General features: G+C 39.5%; 2 protein-coding genes across 11 annotated transcripts in view; one reads left to right on the top strand and one right to left on the bottom strand.

Annotated features, from left to right (window-relative positions):
- Positions 1–259: 259 nt before the first annotated feature.
- LOC137108810 (cysteine/serine-rich nuclear protein 3-like) lies at positions 260–6,369 on the top strand. 4 transcript variants are annotated; one of them, XM_067493871.1, is made up of 5 exons: positions 260–626; positions 2,487–2,660; positions 3,395–3,645; positions 3,896–4,192; positions 5,037–6,369. In XM_067493871.1, the coding sequence occupies exons 2-5, from the start codon at positions 2,513–2,515 to the stop codon at positions 6,123–6,125; spliced, it is 1,785 nt and encodes a 594-aa protein (XP_067349972.1). In that variant the 5' UTR covers positions 260–626; positions 2,487–2,512; the 3' UTR covers positions 6,126–6,369. The 4 variants fall into 4 exon arrangements, with proteins under 4 accessions (XP_067349972.1, XP_067349971.1, XP_067349969.1 ...); XM_067493870.1 differs by having other exon boundaries at positions 3,896–4,204; XM_067493868.1 differs by having other exon boundaries at positions 3,896–4,207.
- A 4,662-nt stretch (positions 6,370–11,031) lies between these two features.
- Positions 11,032–19,538, bottom strand: part of scn1lab (sodium channel, voltage-gated, type I like, alpha b) — a 38,002-nt gene continuing 29,495 nt past the window's right edge. For all 7 annotated transcript variants that reach the window (XM_067493399.1, XM_067493400.1, XM_067493397.1 and 4 more), the window contains 5 exons: positions 19,480–19,533; positions 19,216–19,353; positions 15,876–15,980; positions 15,503–15,773; positions 11,032–15,400 (listed from right to left, as the gene is read on the bottom strand). In XM_067493399.1, coding sequence (XP_067349500.1) covers positions 14,208–15,400; positions 15,503–15,773; positions 15,876–15,980; positions 19,216–19,353; positions 19,480–19,533 — 1,761 coding nt within the window. In that variant the 3' untranslated portion in view covers positions 11,032–14,207. The remainder of the gene's footprint in view (positions 15,401–15,502; positions 15,774–15,875; positions 15,981–19,215; positions 19,354–19,479; positions 19,534–19,538) is intronic.

The following is a 19,538-nucleotide window of genomic DNA, read 5'->3' as shown; positions in this document are numbered from 1 at the left end:
TTGCATTATAAATACTCTGCAAATTGATTAGTGAGACAAATAAAATGTTGCTGGGGATGGAAAACCACATATCACATGTAAGATCCGGCTATGAAATGAAATGCCACTTTTCCCACTAAGGGAAATATAGTTTACTGTATATCTGTGTCAATAATTTTCCTAAAGAATGTGGAAAAGAGATATTTCACATAGCAGAACCTACACTTTCCACCCCCACCCCATCACATCCTTTGGCTCTGTGATCTCGAAGGGCTTGCTTCACCTCAGTCAAGCTCCAGCGCTTCAGCCGGCAGCAGCATCGAGCTAACAAGTCTTTGTGAGGGGAGAGAGAGCAGGAGAGAAAGGAAGGTGGGTGCAGAGCGGCAGAGAATCAGACGGTGAGAGAGCTGACAGGATGAGGGTGCAGAGAGAGAACGCATAAGATAGTGACAGAGGCAGAGGTGCTCAGTGCTGCACAATAGAGCCAGAGGCTGCTGGAAAGAGAGAGAGAGAGAGAAGGCATCATGGCAGCGCTCACTGCATCATCACGACACATGGGGATGTTTGGCTGCTGATGGTGAAAACTGTGTAATGCAGAGGAGAGTGTCGAGGACTTCCTGGAAACCAAAGGCAAGACAAGGAAACAGGTCAGTAATGGTCAAACACACTCGTATAAAGGCTTTTATGCGCACAGTGTCCCAGTTACTGGGAGGTTTAATTATGTCCTAGAATCATGCTGATTTACATTTGTCAATAAGAATTCCCCTGATAGTGTTTAGGATACGCATGAGCTGTGGAAGCTTGCACATGCACACACACATGCAAGGACAGATGCGTGCGTGTGTGTATGTATGTGTGTGTGTGTGTCTGTGTGTGAGTTTGTGTGTGTGTGTGTGTGTGTGTGTGTGTGTGAGTTTGTGTGTGTGTGTGTGTTTGTGTGTATATGTGTGTGTGTGGAGGTTTGGTCCTCAAAATGGCACTGGTCATGAGAGCTCGACCGGTACTATTTAGGTAATAGAGACATGGCAAGGTAGAAGAGTAAACCAAGTCTAGAGACAGATGTTATGCTGCATGTTGTGTTCCGTTTTTTCCCCACTAACTGATCTTCCTGTCTTTACTGGTTTTTCCTGAAAAGCAATGTGCTGGAGTAAAGAGCTGAATACCAGGGAGGCTGCAGATAGGAGAGAGTAAAGAGAAAAGGAAATAATGAGAAGAAATGGTAACAAATGAATATAAGATGTGAAAAAAAAATATCTGGAACTAAATATAAACCAGCAAAGGATTTGACATAGAGGAAGAAATGTATAGCAGTACGTATTAAGAGAATGTGAGAAGGGAGACAAAGCCAGTCAGAGGATAAGCTTGGCCTGGCATTCAGCTCTGCTGCATATGATGTAATCCTCCACCAGTCCAAGCCATCAGCATAACAATTTTTAAAAATTTGAAATCAAGAATTAAACATTTTGACAAAGTGCAGAGAGCTGCCATGCCTGCCTTAACCATCAGCAATGCATTTAAAGTCTAGGAAAGAACTTACCTCGTGAAGCCACGTCCTCTCTTAAGTTTTCTACAAAAGCAACTAATAGGAAATTCTTTATAATAAGCTCAACACTTTGTTTGACATGTTTCACTCTTTACTTTTGAAGCATTGCAAAATGTTGCATGTCATCTAACAACACATACCGGGATGGTGCCAAGAGTTGCATTTAACAACCTGAATTACTCCAGATTTTCAAGCTGTTCATTGAGCTTCATTAGATACAATAGTAAATTTGCATAGGTTTCACTTTCTGTACAATGAACAGTACAAAAACTGGTTTCCAAAAATATGAGCTTAAACAGTCACTGGTGATTTCATCTCCTATCAGCGGCTGGATTTTTGTAAATGCCTGTGTAAGTTCAATGCAAACATTTGTAATAAATTCTGCATAACTACGTAGAGGTTCAGCTCATGGTCAGGCTATGTTATTGATGAAATTGACCCAACATAAATATTGACCTCTGAGGGGAAAGAAGTAATTCCCTCGTCCAGACCACCAAAAAAAAAAAAAAAAAAAAAAGTCTCAAAAAAACAGGCTTGTCGTTGACTGGGTTCATTTCACTTCCAAACAAATTTAAATGGTTAGAAAATCTTTTACAAATGTATTTTATATGAATAAATCTATGTTCTGGTAACTAAATCATCAACTATTGGTATCTCCTGATTAAAGAATAAATGAATGCCACAGTCTTATTACATATATATTGTGTGGCAGTAAGGTCATTTCATTTAAGTTTTTATTTTAGTTTGCAGAAAAAACATTTAAAAAAGGCTATAAAAATGACTGTTAACACTTTTAATAAGTAAATATATTTAAATAAATCACTTAAATTTGGGGTCACCTGGTGACTAACACTTTCTTTGCTCTAGATTTGAAAACCCTGGGAAAGAACTCGACAGAATTTGTCTGTTAGCATTTGACCTTTTTGGTTGTACAGACATCCCTTAACACTTGTCTTTGAAGTAGGTGCGACCAGTGGGAGGAGCTACATAATGAGTGGGATCCTGAAGAGAAAGCTTGAAGAGGGCACGTCCACTTACCTCTGCCTGCAGGGGTCTGATGATGACGAGGTTTCCTGCAGCGACAGCGGCAACAGCAGCGATAGTCTGACTCACCCTGTCCCCTCTGGACTTCTGGACTGTAAGATCACACTCCCTCACTGTCCATGTCAGCAGGTCCAGTTAGTATGTTTTGATGGAATTGGAAACACACATCATTGCCCATAAAGTCGGAATAATTTTGTTTTCAGACACATTCCTCTTTTTACGTTTGGAAGAGATTGATCAATAAAGTTTTGAGAAGATATGCACTTTGTCTGTCAAGAATAACATTGTCACAATAACTTCATGACATGAGGTAAAAAAAAAAAAATCTTATTCCAACTTTATGGGCAACAGTGTAAATAAACGGAGACAGACAGGATACAGAAAAAAACAGTAATTTAGTTCTTTTTCTTGGACTCTCTCTCGTGGTGTTCACCTAGGATCTATTTTGGGGCTGCTTTTTTTTGCAATCTGCAGTGTGTGTTGCCAGTGGGATAAATATTTTGGAGATCTAACACTTAATATACTGCATTATGTCTATAACTACATTATGTCTTTCTAACCCACTAACCCAGCCAGTGGTTTTGCCACAGCCAGTAGCACATGGCAGGTAATTTTAGTGAACTTCAGATAGTACTACTGCCTTACAGACATTGCTAAGTAAGTTTGTTTAGTTTTAGTTTAGTTTAGTTAGTATTTAACTGTTTGTGCTACTGCCACACAATGTTTAAGCATTTAACCTTATACTAAACTTTTACTCTGTTTAAAGTTATTGTCAAAGCTGCTCTTTATTTTCACTCAAATGGTTTCCACCTCACATTTTAATTTCAGCCTCCCTTCAGTCAAAACGAATGCGGGGCCACAATGTGCACTTTGAGAGCGTGACAGTTTACTACTTCAACCGCCGGCAAGGCTTCACTAGTGTGCCCACTCAGGGGGGCAGTACCCTGGGGATGTCGCCACGTCACAGCGGGGTGAAGCGCTTTACCCTCAGGGAGTTCGCCATGGAGCAGAAAAGGAGTCATCGCAACATGTTGAAAGATCATCTTAAAGAGGAGAAACTCAACGCCATCAGACTCAAAGTTAGTGGGAGGACTCTGTGACGTCTTGTTTACCTGATTTACTTGATCATAGGAAAGTATTCCATTAGATTATTAAAACACATGGCTAATGCAGACATTACTAATATCTTTTTTTAATAAATCAAGGCATTAATAACATGAAACATCTGCATTTTGTAGTCTTTCTGTAGTTTCGTTCTCTGAAGGCTTGAATTCGATGTGTAAGCATACAAACCAAAGTTAATTTCACTTACATTTTTCTGTCCTACAGCTGACTAAGAATGGCACCGTGTCATCTGTGGAGGCGGACACCCTGACGCTTGATGACATTAGTGAAGATGACCTGGATGTAGACAACACCGAGGTGGACGATTACTTCTTCCTTCAGCCTTTAACTACCAGAAGGCGTCGTGCCCTTCTTCGCGCCTCAGGGGTCCGACGCATCGATGTAGATGAGAAACACGAGTTACGAGCGCTACGCATTTCTCGAGAGGAGTGTGGGTGCCGTTGCCGGGGGATATGTGACCCAGAGACTTGTGCTTGCAGCCTGGCCGGCATTAAGTGCCAGGTAAATGGAACTGTGGTGAGGGACATCTATAATACTAAAGTGTTGTGTTTCTGTACAGTAGAACTTTGGAAGTCAGAGTAAAATTAAGTCAGTGTATATTTCCTTGGACATTTTTTAAATGTGTGTAGAAATTTCTTTAAGTTGAAATTGTATTTTTCTGCAGTGAAAATACTGCACAGTTTACCTTCTGTTTATTTTGACAATTTAATATCTATGTGGGTGATCACTGAAATTGTTTGAAATGTCACTTAAAAATCGACATCACAGACTTTCAATCTGCTTTCTGTGGTTCTAGTTTTAGCAGTATACAAATGCTATTAAATTCCCCTCTGCATTTCCTGTATTTAAATGATTTCTGCTTCTAGCTGAAAAAATCATCTAAAAGGATTATTCTGTTCAGATATTGTCACCTGGAGGAGCAGGTCAACCAAGCTACATCATCTGAACTGAAACTGACGTGCTGAGGTTATGCTATGAGTTTTGTGGCGAGGCTGTTCATGACTCAGCATGTCTTAAAATACAAAGCTGGATGACCAATTTTTCAAAAGTAATTTGTAACACTTAACCTCAAAGTAGATTAGCGTTTTGAAAAGCAAGTGATGGGTGATTTTTATGTAAATATACAGTAGACAGTCACATTTCACTGACTAAATGACTGGTCAGTGAAATGTGGGTTAAGATTCTCAGAGCACATTAAGCTTTCCTGTTTGATGCCCCGTATTTATATGGGAAACACCAACAGTCGATATTGTAGTTTTCCCCCCAAATGACAGGCTCTAAATGGTTCATGAGTTACTGCTATTCCCCATTTATTTCATTATTCATAATTTTTTTTTCTCTGCAGGTGGACCGCATGTCCTTCCCTTGTGGCTGCACAAAGGAAGGCTGCAGCAACACCACAGGACGTTTGGAGTTCAACCCAGTCCGGGTGCGCACCCACTTCCTGCACACCATCATGAAGCTGGAGTTGGAGAAGAGTCGTGAGGAGCAGCAGCATCAGCAGCAGCAGCCGCTGGAGCAGCAGCTTGTAACCAATGGCAACGGTTACCATGGCGACTCCTCCTTGGTCCAGCAGCAACAGCAGCCGAACCTGCAGTTTCCACTGATGAGTGGAGCACCGCACATTCCCATCATGCACCTCCAGAACACAGGCGACACGGATTTACATCTGGATGAAGATGAGGAAGAGGAAGAAGAGGAGGATGATGATGAAGAAGAGGATGAGGATGATGAAGCTTATGATGATGAGGAGGATGGCAGTAGTGTTTGCAGCGGGTTGTCGGACTGCAGCACACACAGCTTAGAAACAATCGACCCCGAGGAAGAAGAAGAGGACGAAGAAGATGAAGAAGAAGAAGATGAGGAGGAGGAAGAGGAGGAGGAGGAAGAGGAAGAAGATGAAGAGGAGGAAGATTGGGATTGCTCGCTAAATGGAACAAGTCCTCCACCCTACTCGGTCCCACTTCCTTCTGTTCTGAGCTACTCTAACAACACCCTTATGAGCCTTAGTAGCTCGTTCCACAACTCTCCCTCCATGCATTATCCAATAGACAGCTCTGTAAATGACTCTCCTGCTTTCCTCAGTGAAAATGTCACCGTCACACCCACACTGCCAGCAGTTGAGACTGCTCTGAAGTCTGAAATAAACACACAGCTCCACTGCCAAACATTCCCCGAACCCACAGAGTCCCTGACACCCCAAACTTGCTCACATGTAGACACCCGTGATACTAACACTGCCCCTCCTGGTGCAGCCGATGAACTGCTGCTCTCCGCAGACCTTCAGAAAAATCCAGACGATCATGACTCACAGACTGAGGCTTCAGCTGGATCTGCGGAAATAAAAGAGCCATTACAGAAGCAACCTGGACTGCAAAAACAGGGGGCTTCGCCTGATCATAAGACTGAGACATCATGCTCAGAGTGTGTTTGATGTTTCAAATTCAGAAAGGAATCAGGTGAAATTTGGAAAGCTTTATTCAAGAATTTTGACCTTCAACCATCAGATTTTGATTTATTCTTGATAAGTGCACTTCCAAAGAGAGAATGATTTGACACAGAAGGCTCAAACATGTGATCTAATTTTAGCTCAGCTTGTCTCTAAACCTTTCTAAGAATGTGGGTTTAGATAACTGACTGCAACTATGAAGCTCAATAAAACAGTATTTCAGTTGTAACTATATGGAGTATAATTTTTTTGCCTTGTTATAAAGTCTGATCATTACCGCATGTTTTCTGGTTGTGACCAGCATCTATGACAAAAATTACATTTTGAGGTGCTTGTGTTGTTTCACTAGTTTCCATTGTGCCGGTGTCTTATTGTTGCTGCTAATTGTTCTTAAATGCCTGTCTGTGTAGCATGTGTTCAGTTCTTTCAAGGCTTGTTTTACTGATGAAGATCCAAGATGTTCCAAGGCTTAAACACACTGAAAACTGATCAATTATATCACTGACAAACACTATCATTGACATATGGATTATTACAGACACATTTACCGGTTACAATTCATGATACTGTAAAAGTTTTTTTTGTTCAGTTTTTAGCCATAGTAGTTCTAAGGCTAAAGCAACTATTAGAAGGATTGCTTTTAATACAGAACTTACTGTACATTTATATATCTCACAGAAGGAATTCCAGTGACTTTGGGCCTTCGTAAAATGGCTAAAATGAATATTTTTATATTAACAATGGATCACATGTTTAAGTAAGCTTTGTAGCATCTTTCAGCTAATCGCTTTGGTCAAAAACAAAGTTAGCAATTAGGTGGTGAATAATAATTCCTTAAAATAATTTTTTCAAAAGTTGTTGGGGACCAATGCAGAGCTAAAAGCAGAGACTATAAATACTAATGTTTCTTTGTATCTGCTGGTTGTGTAAAAAGGCTACTGTTTGTAATCCTGTTTTAACATGTTAGCAACATTAGCACAAAATGTGACGATGTCAATATTTAGTTCTAAGCTTCCAGTGCCTCCAAAAAGATAAAAAATAATTACTGCAAATATATTGTAACTTACCTTCTAACACAATAACATTCATAATAATAATCATAATTAGTTTTTACTCTGTCTAATTTTATGGTAAAAATAACTGTTAAAAAGTTATGCTCTGAATGTTGTTTCAATGTTGGCATGCTAACATGCTTAACATGAACATTAGCACTGTGAGGATGTTAGCATACCACTGTTAGCATTTAGCTCTTAATTCAACCTTCTCACAGGTTTGAGGAAAATTATGTGAACGTGTCAAATGCTGCCAACATGATAACGCTGTGAAAAATCAGGTTCTTAAAAGATATTCAACTGCTGTTGATTCACCTCCCAACACAAATCTAAACTATTAAAAGAGTAAAAAGGATTACCTACTGATGGCTGGCACTATTTGTCCTTATTTAAATGATACAACCTTCTCAGTTCTGTCAGACTTTGAGCATCAAATGTTGCTCACTCTTTTTCTCTATTGAGTAACATCACAATCCCCATTTCTTTGGTGTTAATCAAGTGTAAGCACGCGAGCGCTTCTGTGTGTGTGTGAATGTGTGTGTGAAAGCATTTCTTAGGCTAAAGAAACATTCGTTTGTGCATGTTATTTATAATTTTACAGTCATGTGAACAATGTGATGAAACTGAACTTTTCCAAGTTCAGGCTTGTGTCACAGTAACTAACTTTTTCTCTCAAAACTTCCAAGAACTGGGGGCCAAATGTTCTTTATGTTCCTTTTAGAACAACTGTACATTTCCATGAGAGTGTGAATAAAAAGACCTTTTTAACATCAATATGAGTTGTTGGTTAAATCGTTGTCTTGATATGAAAAAAAAATCCTGTAAAAACAACTTACAGAGATAATAATAATAATACAACTTATACACTAGCTGGGTTTTTATGAGAGTCTTGCAATGTCCTACCAGCAGATGGCATCTGTTGCTTAACAACTGCTTAACATTAAGCAACATCTGTTGCTAAATGGTTCTTGCCACTGACATCCTCCAACATGAGGGGGTTAAATCGTTTTTCTGACGTCAGTGCATTTGTTGATTGCATGTTTTCTGCTTCAGGACAAACTGTGACATTGGTTCTGCTCGGAAGATCTGTCTCCTGTCAGCAAACTAACTTGATTTTCCATGATTTATTTCCCAAACCTTTGTGCAGGTTTTAGTGAGTGTGCAGTGATACAGTGTTTTGACGTCAACACACCTGATGATTTGTCTTTCAGCTGTCACTCCACTGTCCCATGCTCATTTATACTCCACTGGTGCCTCCACTTTGAATTTGTTGCACCGTGTAGCCTGTAGAGAGCACTGCTGTATTAACAACACTGCCACTGGGTGAGGCTGATATCAGACAGGCAGGAAGAAGCTCTTTGTTACCATCTCATTGGCCAGCCTATTCATGTATAGAAACATTTTCATGGCTCATTGCATAACCACACACCAAACAGCAGCAGGTGCTGTGCACAATAGAGATAAACATACACTGAGCAGTGCTTTGTGACCCTCCAACAATGCTTCTCTGGGGTATAAAGTAGGCTGGACACTGGGTATCATTAGGTCATCACTAGGCTTCTGTCTTTTCTTGTATAATCTTACTGTGATGGAGGTTGGAGGAGGGAATTCCTGATTGCTTTTTGTCAGCAAGGTATTGTGGGTAAGCAAGCTCTGAGATGCTGCTGATCAATCATAGGCAGGGGAGCTGTGATGTTTGGTTGCCAGGCAACAAGAAGGGAGAAACAGGAGCAGCAAATTGTTGGAGGGGGCTGCTGGGTGGGGGTAGTCTCAGCTTTTCCACTTGGTTCTCACTCCTGTCTTTCCCAACACCACCATCTCCTTCCCACTGTGTGTCTGTCTAATTGATGGCGAAGACACCAACACAAAAGTCTGACTGTCAAATATGTGCATCTAGAAAGTATTCACAGCCTTATTTTGAAATGAATTACATTTATTATTTAACAATACACCATTATAACAACGTGAAAGAAGTTTGTTGTAAATCTTTGCAATTTTATAAAAAAAAACCCTTTGCTTAATACTTTGTTAAGCACCTTTAGCACCAAGTTTTGAGTATGATATAAACGCCTGGCACGCCTATTTTTGGGCAGTGTCTCCCATTCTTTTTTTCCATCAGGTTGGGTGGGGAGCGTCTCTGCACAGCCATTATCAGATCTCTCCAGAGATGGTTAATCGGGTTCCAGTCTGGGCCCCTCAAGGACATTCACAGAGTTGTGCCGTGGCTATTTCTTTGTTATCTTGGCTGTGTGCTTAGGGTCGTTGTCCTGTTGAAAGATGAACTGTCCACAGTGCTCGATCTGTCCCATCTTTCCCTTGATCCTGACTAGTCTCCCAGTTCCTGCAGCTTAGAAACATCCCCACAGCATAATGCTGCCACCACCATGGTTTACTGTAGGGATGGTATTAGGCAGGTGGTGAGCGGTGCCTGGTTACCTCCAAACATGACACTTGGCATTCAGTCTATGTTTCATCAGACCAGAGATTTTGTTTCTCATGGTGTGTGAGTCCTTTACGTGGGCTGTCATGTGCCTTTTCCTGAGGAGTGGTGTACATCTGGCGACTCTACCATACAGGCCTGATTGGTGGAGAGCTGCAGAGATCACCATATGGGACTTGGTCATCTCTTTGACTAAGGCCCTTCTCTTTCGATCCCTCAGTTTGGCCGGCCCACTGTTGGAAGGGTCCTGGTGGTTCCAAACTTCTTACATTTATGGATGATGGAGGCCACTGTGCTCATTGGGACCTTCAATCCTTCAATGCAAAGACTCTTCCTTGGACTTCATGGCTTGGTTTGTGGTCTGACATGCACTGTAAACTGTGGGACCTTATATAGACAGATGTATGCTTTTCCAAATCATGTCCAGTCAACTGAATTTCCCACAGGTGGACTCCAATCAAGTTCTAGAAACATCTCAAGGATGATCAGTGGAAATAGGATGCAACAGAAATCAATTTTGAGTGGCATGGCAATGGCCATGAATACTTATGTACATGTTATTTTTTGTTTTTGTCAATTGTAAGGAAAATAGTGAATTTGAGGCTGTAACATAAGAAAATTTGGAAAAAGTGTGAATACTTTGTGGATGCACTGTAGAAAACAGAATATGTATGCTACATAAATTATGTAGAATTTTAAAATTATGGCTTATTCCTCTAGCATCATTTGTCCTCAGTCACCATTCTCTACTTTTATTTTTGCTACAAATTTCTCATCATTTAGATTTTCAGCCCAAACACTTTACAGGTTTGTTTTACTTTTTCGTTAGCTGTTACAAATACAAATGCATTTAATCTTAAACGTAAAAACAAAATAAAAATAAACAAAAAATATTAAAAGGAAGAACTCAAAATCTACTTACTGTAATTGTTCTAGAGTTTTCAGGCACACCACATGGTCTTCAGCAAATAGGGATTGCTCAGTTATCATAGAGGCTGTCTATTTTATAACTTTAGTCATCTAATAGCAAACAAGGTCATATAGCATGAATAAGGCTAGCAAATGTGGCTAAAAGTTCCAGAAGATGTTTTTTTCTGTTGAACAAATATTTATGTTCAGTTATGTAGGCAAATAAAAATGTTTTATGTTTTTGAACATATTTAACTTCAATCACTAAAACTGTTCTGACATAATTTAAAAAGTTTGTATCACTATAAATTATTAAACAACACAGTCAGGCAAAAAACATTTTGTGAGCTATTAAAGCAATGATTAGATTATAACACGCAATGATTTAGTTTTAAGGGTATAAGAACAAATGTTATTCATGTGTTTATTAGAGAATTTGTGAACTTTTACACCTCCTACGAAACATCTGAAACTTGTGTATAAAAAGGTAATGAATGGTTGACAACTTTAATGTTAGAACAGAAATAATTTTAAAACACACTTCATAATCATTATCACTATTAAGAATTTTTTAGATGTATTAATTATAGATTTTTTATTATTCTTCACTCTCATGACAACTGAGCAATTACTACCCATTATCAAGTTTCCGGAACCATGAGCACTCACTTTAGAATGAATGCATCCTGCATGCAACATGTGCTTCCCAAAATATGTTTTATTTTGGAAATCTATATTTTGTGTTTTGTTGCCACATCTTTGGTTATAACAAAAAAATGTCACATTTTGCAAATCCATACATAGTTAAATGTAACATGTACTTGAACCACATGAATGATCCTGTTTAAAGTTGCCAAGTAAAGCAATCATATTTCAGGTTCAGATCATAGAAGAGCAAATGTCACTCACAGAAGAAAATGAAAACTAGAACCATTGAAAAAAAGAGAAAAGAAATGGAGAAAATAAACAAGCATTTACAAAAAATATGTCCTTTATTCTTTTGGCTTTAAAATTATATTACCATATGAGCGGACAGTAGTCACTTCTTGCATGCAGTTCACTAAAACACTACAAGCGCAATGAGAGATGGCTACTGATTGCTTCATGGTTTGTATCTACAGATATGGGGACCATACATGTGTTTCATCATGTGTTACAGTGCAGAAGGGGAAAAAAAAACATTTCTAGAAAAAATGTAAAACAAATCCGAGGACCGGAAAAATGCACTCATATCTACAGTAAAAATGTTATTTATAATTGGTAGAACATTAGCAACCTGCAGACCCAAGTTGTATGCGCACACACACTCACTCACACAAAGAGATAGATGCTTACATTCTCACAGTATCCCTTTCTTACAAATATACACATAGACATACAAGTACTGACACACTCCAGTTTTCTCTCACATACACACTTACATGTATGACCGCCACATGTGATATTACATAGCAGTGGGGATAAAAAGTGCTCTTACATCAAATGTAAGTGTGATGCATACTGTGGGTCCAAATAGCTATATTATTTACAAATCAAACCACTACATTGAAATCACTCGCTTCTCAATTAAGAACAACATGAATTTCATACAAACATTTGTGATATTATAACCTTTAAATGTGATATATGGTCACGTTCTAGTTGAAGAGCAGTTAGAAAGAATGACATTTTCTTTTAGTATATTTCTTATTAATTAACATATTTCTTTACAACAGATGTGGGGAGAAGGTGGGATGGAGGGTAAAGGGGAGGACAACATATGGATTAGAGAAGACACTGAAATACAACAGTGATGAACCCAGAGATGTGTGTCACCTTGAGGAAATAAGTTTGACATTTTGGGCAGCATGCAGATTCTCTCAGTTTCCAAGAATTAGATGAGAAGATTGACGTCATTCTCAAGTCTGTATGTTAGCTAACAATAGAGCAATACAATTAAGTTGCTTTGCTTAACCTGAGACTGGGAGCTTTGGAAAACTGCTAACCTAGTTTATTCCACACTAATTAACACATTTTCTTTAATTTTTTTCTTAAGGAAACTGTTCCACATTATAAGCATTACATGCTAAGAAGGACTTAATTAACCGATCCACATGAATTTTCTGTTCCTCTCATTAAAGTACAATGTTGCCCATAAATTTGGAATAGTTTTGTTTTCAGACCGATTCCTCTTTTTTGCAAAGGTTAATTGTTTTAATTTCCACTGTGATATGTTTGGAAGAGATTGATCAATAAAGTTATGAGAAGATATACACTTTATCTACCAAGAATAAATTACATTGTCACAATACTTTCATGGGAAGAGGTAAAAAATATTTTATTCCAACTTTATGGGCAACAGTGCAATTGCATTAAAGTAACAGTGATACTTTTACAGTAAGCTAATGTTTCTAAAAATAAAAATAAATAGTTAATTCTGGATGCATGCCTGATGCATGTCCTTAAGCCAATATGACTTAAACTCACTAAGGCAATTTTTCCATAAATTGACTACGCTACATAGTGTCTATATAAGAAGATTTGGCCAAATCCTACATTTTTTCCCCATAAAGGAGGTTTTAAAACTTTGCATTGGCTGAATATATATTATTTAATTTAAACAGTACCACTATTGCCAATATTCCAATTTTAGTTTCAGAACTGATATGACGGGATGAAATGGACATTATTTCATTTCCTGTAAAACCACAACACATCACTTTTACACTCTATGGAGTGATCTTGGCTTGCATTTTACCCCAAGTCTTATGGCTAACGGTTTCCCATCTCTAGCTGCCCATTTAATATTCATGTTACTCTTGGCAAAAAAGCAACAAAGCACATTTCTCAAAATGTCAAACTATTTCTTTAAATGTGTCTCATTCCTTCAGGTTGCATACATTCAGCTCTTCTGTATTTAGACTTACATTTTCTACTAAAATTGAGAGATGACAGTTCAGGTAGAAGCACAATACAGATCTGAACAACCACACTGATGGCACACCAGTGAATACAATGTATATTTTCATTGTACTTCAGTGGTTAGTTTGTTGTTTCAGCATCATATACTGTATGAACCAAGAGCAATCTGGCACTGACCCTGAAGGTACCAATAGTTAAAGTAGTTTCCAGCATTGACTTTGTCTGCCCTTGGTAATTTTACAGCCGCGAAAGCAGTGGACACATTCTCACAATAATGACAAAAAAGTAGAAAACATTCTTTCTCTTAAAAAAGAAACTTCTAACCCAAAAACAACCAGAAAAAAAAAAAAATGCAGAGTACTTGTTAAGTGATACAGCGATTTTTTTAAATTCAAGACACTGGATTTATAGTAGTAGCAGCAGCACTAGCTACAGACAACTTAAAAGTACACTCAAGTGTGTCAGATAGTAACAACAACCAATAGGAAAATCACAAGCATTTGCAGAGAGGCTTTTCAATGTTTCACTCAATCTCTGGCAGTGTCTGCTGGATAATTTGTTTCCATATTTCTCCTTGGAAAAGAGCCCATGTAATCTTCTACGACATATTAATGCTCGAAGTTTAGGCCTACGGGGCATGGCATTCCTCAACTCTTGACAATCAACGCACAAGTGTACATCTATCTACCACCCTTTAGAAGCTGTAAACAAATCTCCCTCACGTCTCTGATGCATTTTTTATTTTTTTGTTCCTTTTTAAATGGTCTATTTCTTTCGGTCTTTCAAGTCTTTCCCTTTGTTTTCTTTTTCCCTATTTTCTTTCTCATATTTGTTCTTGTCTGATTTTGTCACACTGTTATAAGAAGGCGGTGAGGCTGTGGAGGGGGTCATGTCCGTTTTCTCTGATGTGGAGTTCTCGATAAACTTGCTGATGACCATGACATCTTTGTCTGGGTCACGGATGCCCTCCTTCAAATGCTCCTTGTAGATCGCAGATGCCTTCTTCATGGCCTGACGAATCATGTAGTGGCGGAAGGCTCTCTGGATGACTACGGCCGACATTTCCTCCTGTTTTCGGCGGAGCGTGGTGGTGATAGGCTCATAAGACACCTTAGAGGGATTAGATGCCATGAAGCGGTCCTCCATCTGCCCACGTAACACGTCCATCTCACCGCCTTCGCCCAACACTCTCTTGGTGAAGGCAAACAGGATGTCAAGGCAATGGATGCGCTCACCACTCACCATGGGCAGGTCCATGGTGATGAGCTGTATCATATTAGGTTTAGGAATGCGCAGGGGTGGATCTAGAGCATCAGCAAAGTCAGAAAGCTTGCTATACTCCACAAACTGAGTGGCGTCTGGATCAAAGCGCTCCCACACTTCATAGAACATCTCAAAGTCATCCTCACTTAGTGGCTCAGCGCTCTCCTCTGTGGCCACACTAAAGTTCTCTAGGATGACAGCAATGTACATGTTGACCACAATGAGGAAGCAGATGATGATGTAACTGACAAAGAAAAAGATGCCCACTGATGGGTTGCCACAGTTGCCTTTGTAGAAGTTGCCCGGGTGCTCTATCTGGCTGTCACAGTCAGGCTCCCTCTTGTTCAATATGGGTGCCAGCAGCCCGTCCCACCCAGCTGAGGTTGTAATCTGAAACAAACAGATCATACTGTTCCCAAACGTCTCGAAATTGAACATATCGTCAATTCCTGCCTCATGCTTGACAAAGGCAAAGTTGGACATGCCAAAGATGGCATAGATGAACATGACCAAAAAGAGGAGGAGGCCGATGTTGAACAGGGCAGGAAGGGACATCATCAAGGCAAAGAGTAGCGTCCGGATGCCCTTGGCGCCTTTGATAAGGCGAAGAATCCGACCGATCCGGGCCAGACGGATCACACGGAACAGTGTGGGGGACACAAAGTACTTCTCAATAACTTCAGACAAAAACATACCTGTAACAGGAAAGAAAAAAAACATTAAGGACACAATTTTACTCAATTTGTGCCAATACACAACTTTAATAAAAGCTGAGACATGACAAACTATTTCCTTACCCACAATGGACAAGATGACCACCACAAAGTCAAATATGTTCCAGCCAATGGTGAAGTAATAGTGACGCAGAGAGATCATCTTAAGAACACACTCCCCAGTGAAGAGTACAATGAATACCAGGTTGATCCAGTACAGGATTTTGTCCATCTCTGGCGTTTGGTCATCTGTCTCTACCATCATTGTCACCATGTTGAGACAGATGAGGATCATGATCACAATGTCAAAAGCCTGCTTTGTGATGCAGTCAAACACACAGCCTTGAAATGCATTCTGAAAAAGGAAAAGGAGGAAGCATTAATCATTTAAAACCTCCAGTGGAAGCCCATTAATGATAACTGACAAAGCAGTTTATTCAGAGCTCTTAAGTCTTACTGTTGGTCGAGGTATAGGTTTTTGTGGTTTTTTGGAACCCAGCTTCTTCATAGCATTGTAGTATTTTTTCTGTTCCTCTGTCATGAAGATGTCCTGACCTCCCAAGTAAAGGAATCACAACAACATTTGGTTATAACCATGTAGTAAGAACTCTTAGACTTTAGAAACAACTGCAAACAACAGAGTACAATTATGAAATTAAGACATATGATTTAGAATCTAGCGGTGCTTATCTAGTTTTTGTTTTTTTTTTTTCATTTTGCATTTTTGCACTACCAAAATCTTTAGGTTTTTAAAAACCTACAATATTGTCTGTGGTTACTTAGCAAGCCACTATAATAAAAAGACATTTGTAGAGAAGGTTATCATGTTGAATCAAATTAAAAATTCTAAGCTGGTGGTGATTTTGGATTGGCTGTGGTGTAGTGTATTGCTCTTACATTCAGTTATCTGTTTTTAAGTAGCTTTCATCGTTCATGAATATTATCTCACTGAGCAAAATGCAGAAATAATGTTCTGTCTGTCACAGACCAGTTTTCAGTGATAATCAAAAAGCCAATGAGAAAAAAAACAACTGGCTTTTTGATGAACAAACCAGGCTAACTTCCTAGTTGGGAGTAAAAATAGGTCATTCTTATGGCATTTGGGATTGAAGGGGATATGGCATGCAAAGGATGGGCTCTATCCCACCATGGAAGTTTAAGAAACTGCCTTGTCTTTTTGTCAGTGCCAGCCTCTCCAGGCTGTACAACATGGCTGGTCTCACTACCATCTTGTAAATCTTCCCTTCATTCTTGCAGACACCTTTCTATCACAGACCACTCCTGACACCCTGCTCCATCTGCTCCAACCTGCCTGCACTCTTGTCATCACTTTTCTTGCACATGGCCTATTTCTTTAATCAGCTGAGCGTGAGTATTTAAACTCATCCACCTTCACTACCTATGCCCCTTGTAACCACATTATTCCACCACCCACTCTCTCATTTACACACATGTATTCATCTTGCTCCTACTGAATTTCCTTCCCTGTCTCTCCAGTGCATACCTTCACTTCTCCAAGTTCACCTCAGCTTGTTCCCTACTTTCACTACAGATCAGAATATCATCTGCGAACATCATAGTCAATAACGACTCCTGTCTGACCTCATCTGTCAACCTGTCCATTACAACTGTAAGTAGGAAGAGCCAATTCTTGATGCAAGCCCACCTCCACCTTGAATCAGCCTGTCAGTTCTGCTGCACACCTCACCACTTCTACACTGTACTTTCCACTTTCTTCATGTAGTACTACAACTCTTCTCTAAATCCACAAACACACAGTGTAGCTCCATCTGGTCTTTCCTTTTCTTCTCCATCAACACTCGCAAAGCAAACATTGCATCCTTGGTGCTCTTTCTTGGCGTGAAACAATGATCACTGATCATCACCTCTCCTTTCAGTCTGGCTTCCACTACTCTTTCAACTTTATGCCTCTGTAGTTGCTGTAGCTTTGTACATCTGCTTGTTCTTAAAAACAAAACAATATTTTTGAAAATTGTTAAAAATTAACCATTATTGATTTACCACACCACTGCCATCTCTGCTAAATATTTGCATGCCTCAGCTTGTATGTTATCTAAAACATCTGCCTTTCCTGTGTTCTACCACTTCATTGCTTTCCACACTTTATCCTTTTCAGCACCAATTCTCAGCACTTCCTGATTCACTATGTCCACGTCACCTAACCATTTCTCTCTCACATTTTCTACATTCATCCTCAAAGTACTCCCTTCAGCTTCTTAAAGCACTCTCTTGGCTCGTTGGCTCGTTTCCATCTGCATCTTTTACAGCACTAACCTGCAGAATTTCCTTTTCAGCTTGGTCACCCTGCCTGGCCAGTCGATACAAGTCCTTTTCTCCTTCCTCAGTGTTCAGCTCACCACCAAGCCTTTTTCTTAGATTTTGCCACCTCTCATTTACTTTGCTTCACATGCCCTTGTATTCTTGTCCAAACTCCTTATCACTCTTACTATCCCAATTTCCTTAACTTTCTTTATCACCCCGCCAAGTTTCTTTGTCTCTTAGTCTCTGTCTAGATATCAGACAAGTACTTTCCTAGCTGTCTATCTTACTGCTTCTGCAGTAGTTACCCAGTCAACCAAAACATTGAAGGTCACTGAAAGTCCCTACTCTCACCTAAATACTCCACTTTCTCCTCTCCTGCTGGCTTCCCACCCTCTTTTTCCTCCTTCACCCAATGTTTTTACATTACTTTTTTACTCATTGTCTCATGTCATTAGGCTTCCATCAAATTTAAATACCACAGTAACTATTTTTGTAAAAAGTTCTTGCATTCAAAAACGGCATCAGTTATTTTCAAAAATATTTAGATTTTAGGGAACACTATCGCTATTTTCTCACTAATCAAAGAAATGAATTCTGCCCTTGATATCATGAACGGGGCATCACACACTAAAGTGCTGCTCACTCAGTGTGTGATACATGTCTGGAGGGAGGACTGGTGTCAACACTGAACAGCCATCTGTGTGGTGCTGTGGCTCTGGGGCTGCTTAACCACACCAACTGATACAGTGTCTCACTCAGTCAGTCAAGTCAGACCTGCCAGCACACAGCAAACACAGAGCAAACCTCCACCCCATGCCCCTCTCTCTGCCTCTATCCCACCTCCCCCTCCCTCCCTTGGGTGTTGCCAGTCCTACTTATTAGCACTCGGTTGAATGGAGGGCACATTTTCAGACTACATTCAGTGTGACACTGCATGTTTATATGTGTGTTTGCAGGAAGGGTGTTTCTCAGTGACTCATGCACTCTCGCTGATCCATAGCAGCAGTAGGTCATCACTGTGCTATAGATAATCATTATTCTGTAGTTCACTTCTTTCTTCAACACAGCTGTGGTGCTCCTTTCGGCTAATAATTCTCTTCTTCGCTTGCTTTTTATCAAGGCTATGTATGTAGTTGTGACACAGTGTAGCAAGGGATTGCTGTGTTAGTGTTCCAGTGCAAGTGAAACAGCACAGTACTGTATACAGGCAAAGCTGTGAGTGTCAACAATAATAACAGCTAGCAAGACATGGTCTGAGAATAAGACATTTTTTAACAGTTTTACCCAGTGTGAAATGTATTTATTTATTTAGTTATTTTGTGCATCTGAGGACATTAACTTTTCTGTAATGTTGCGTTAATGATTAAAATGTTTCAGAATATTATTGAGGCAACAACTGGAGGAAACTAGGAAGCTGATATAGGAAAGTTGTGTATTAAACTTTCATTCCACATTAAATAGCAGAACATTTCTGTGTCTGTGTTTACAAAGGAACCTTATCATGTGCAACTTATCTTTTTCTTCTGTTGGTTGAAGTTGTCTATGATGACACCAATAAACAGGTTCAGTGTGAAGAAAGAGCCAAAGATAATGAAGATGACAAAGTAGAGGTACATGTACAAGTTCACTTCATACTGAGGCTGTTCTTCCACCTAAAAAAATTTCAAGCAAAAGGAAAAAAGGTTACTGGCAATTGTTTGGAGATGCAGAAAACAGAAAATCTAATTGATATATTACTTTGTGAAAGAACAACTTCGGTTAAACACAAAGTGACTTACATCTCGAGAGTCGACAGCTGCATACATAATGTCCATCCAACCCTTAAATGTTGCCTAAG

Source organism: Channa argus, chromosome 23 (assembly GCF_033026475.1).
Source record: "Channa argus isolate prfri chromosome 23, Channa argus male v1.0, whole genome shotgun sequence".
NCBI lineage: Eukaryota > Metazoa > Chordata > Actinopteri > Anabantiformes > Channidae > Channa > Channa argus.
Note: the sequence above shows the minus strand (reverse complement) of the source record. Positions and strands in the feature narration are given on the sequence as shown.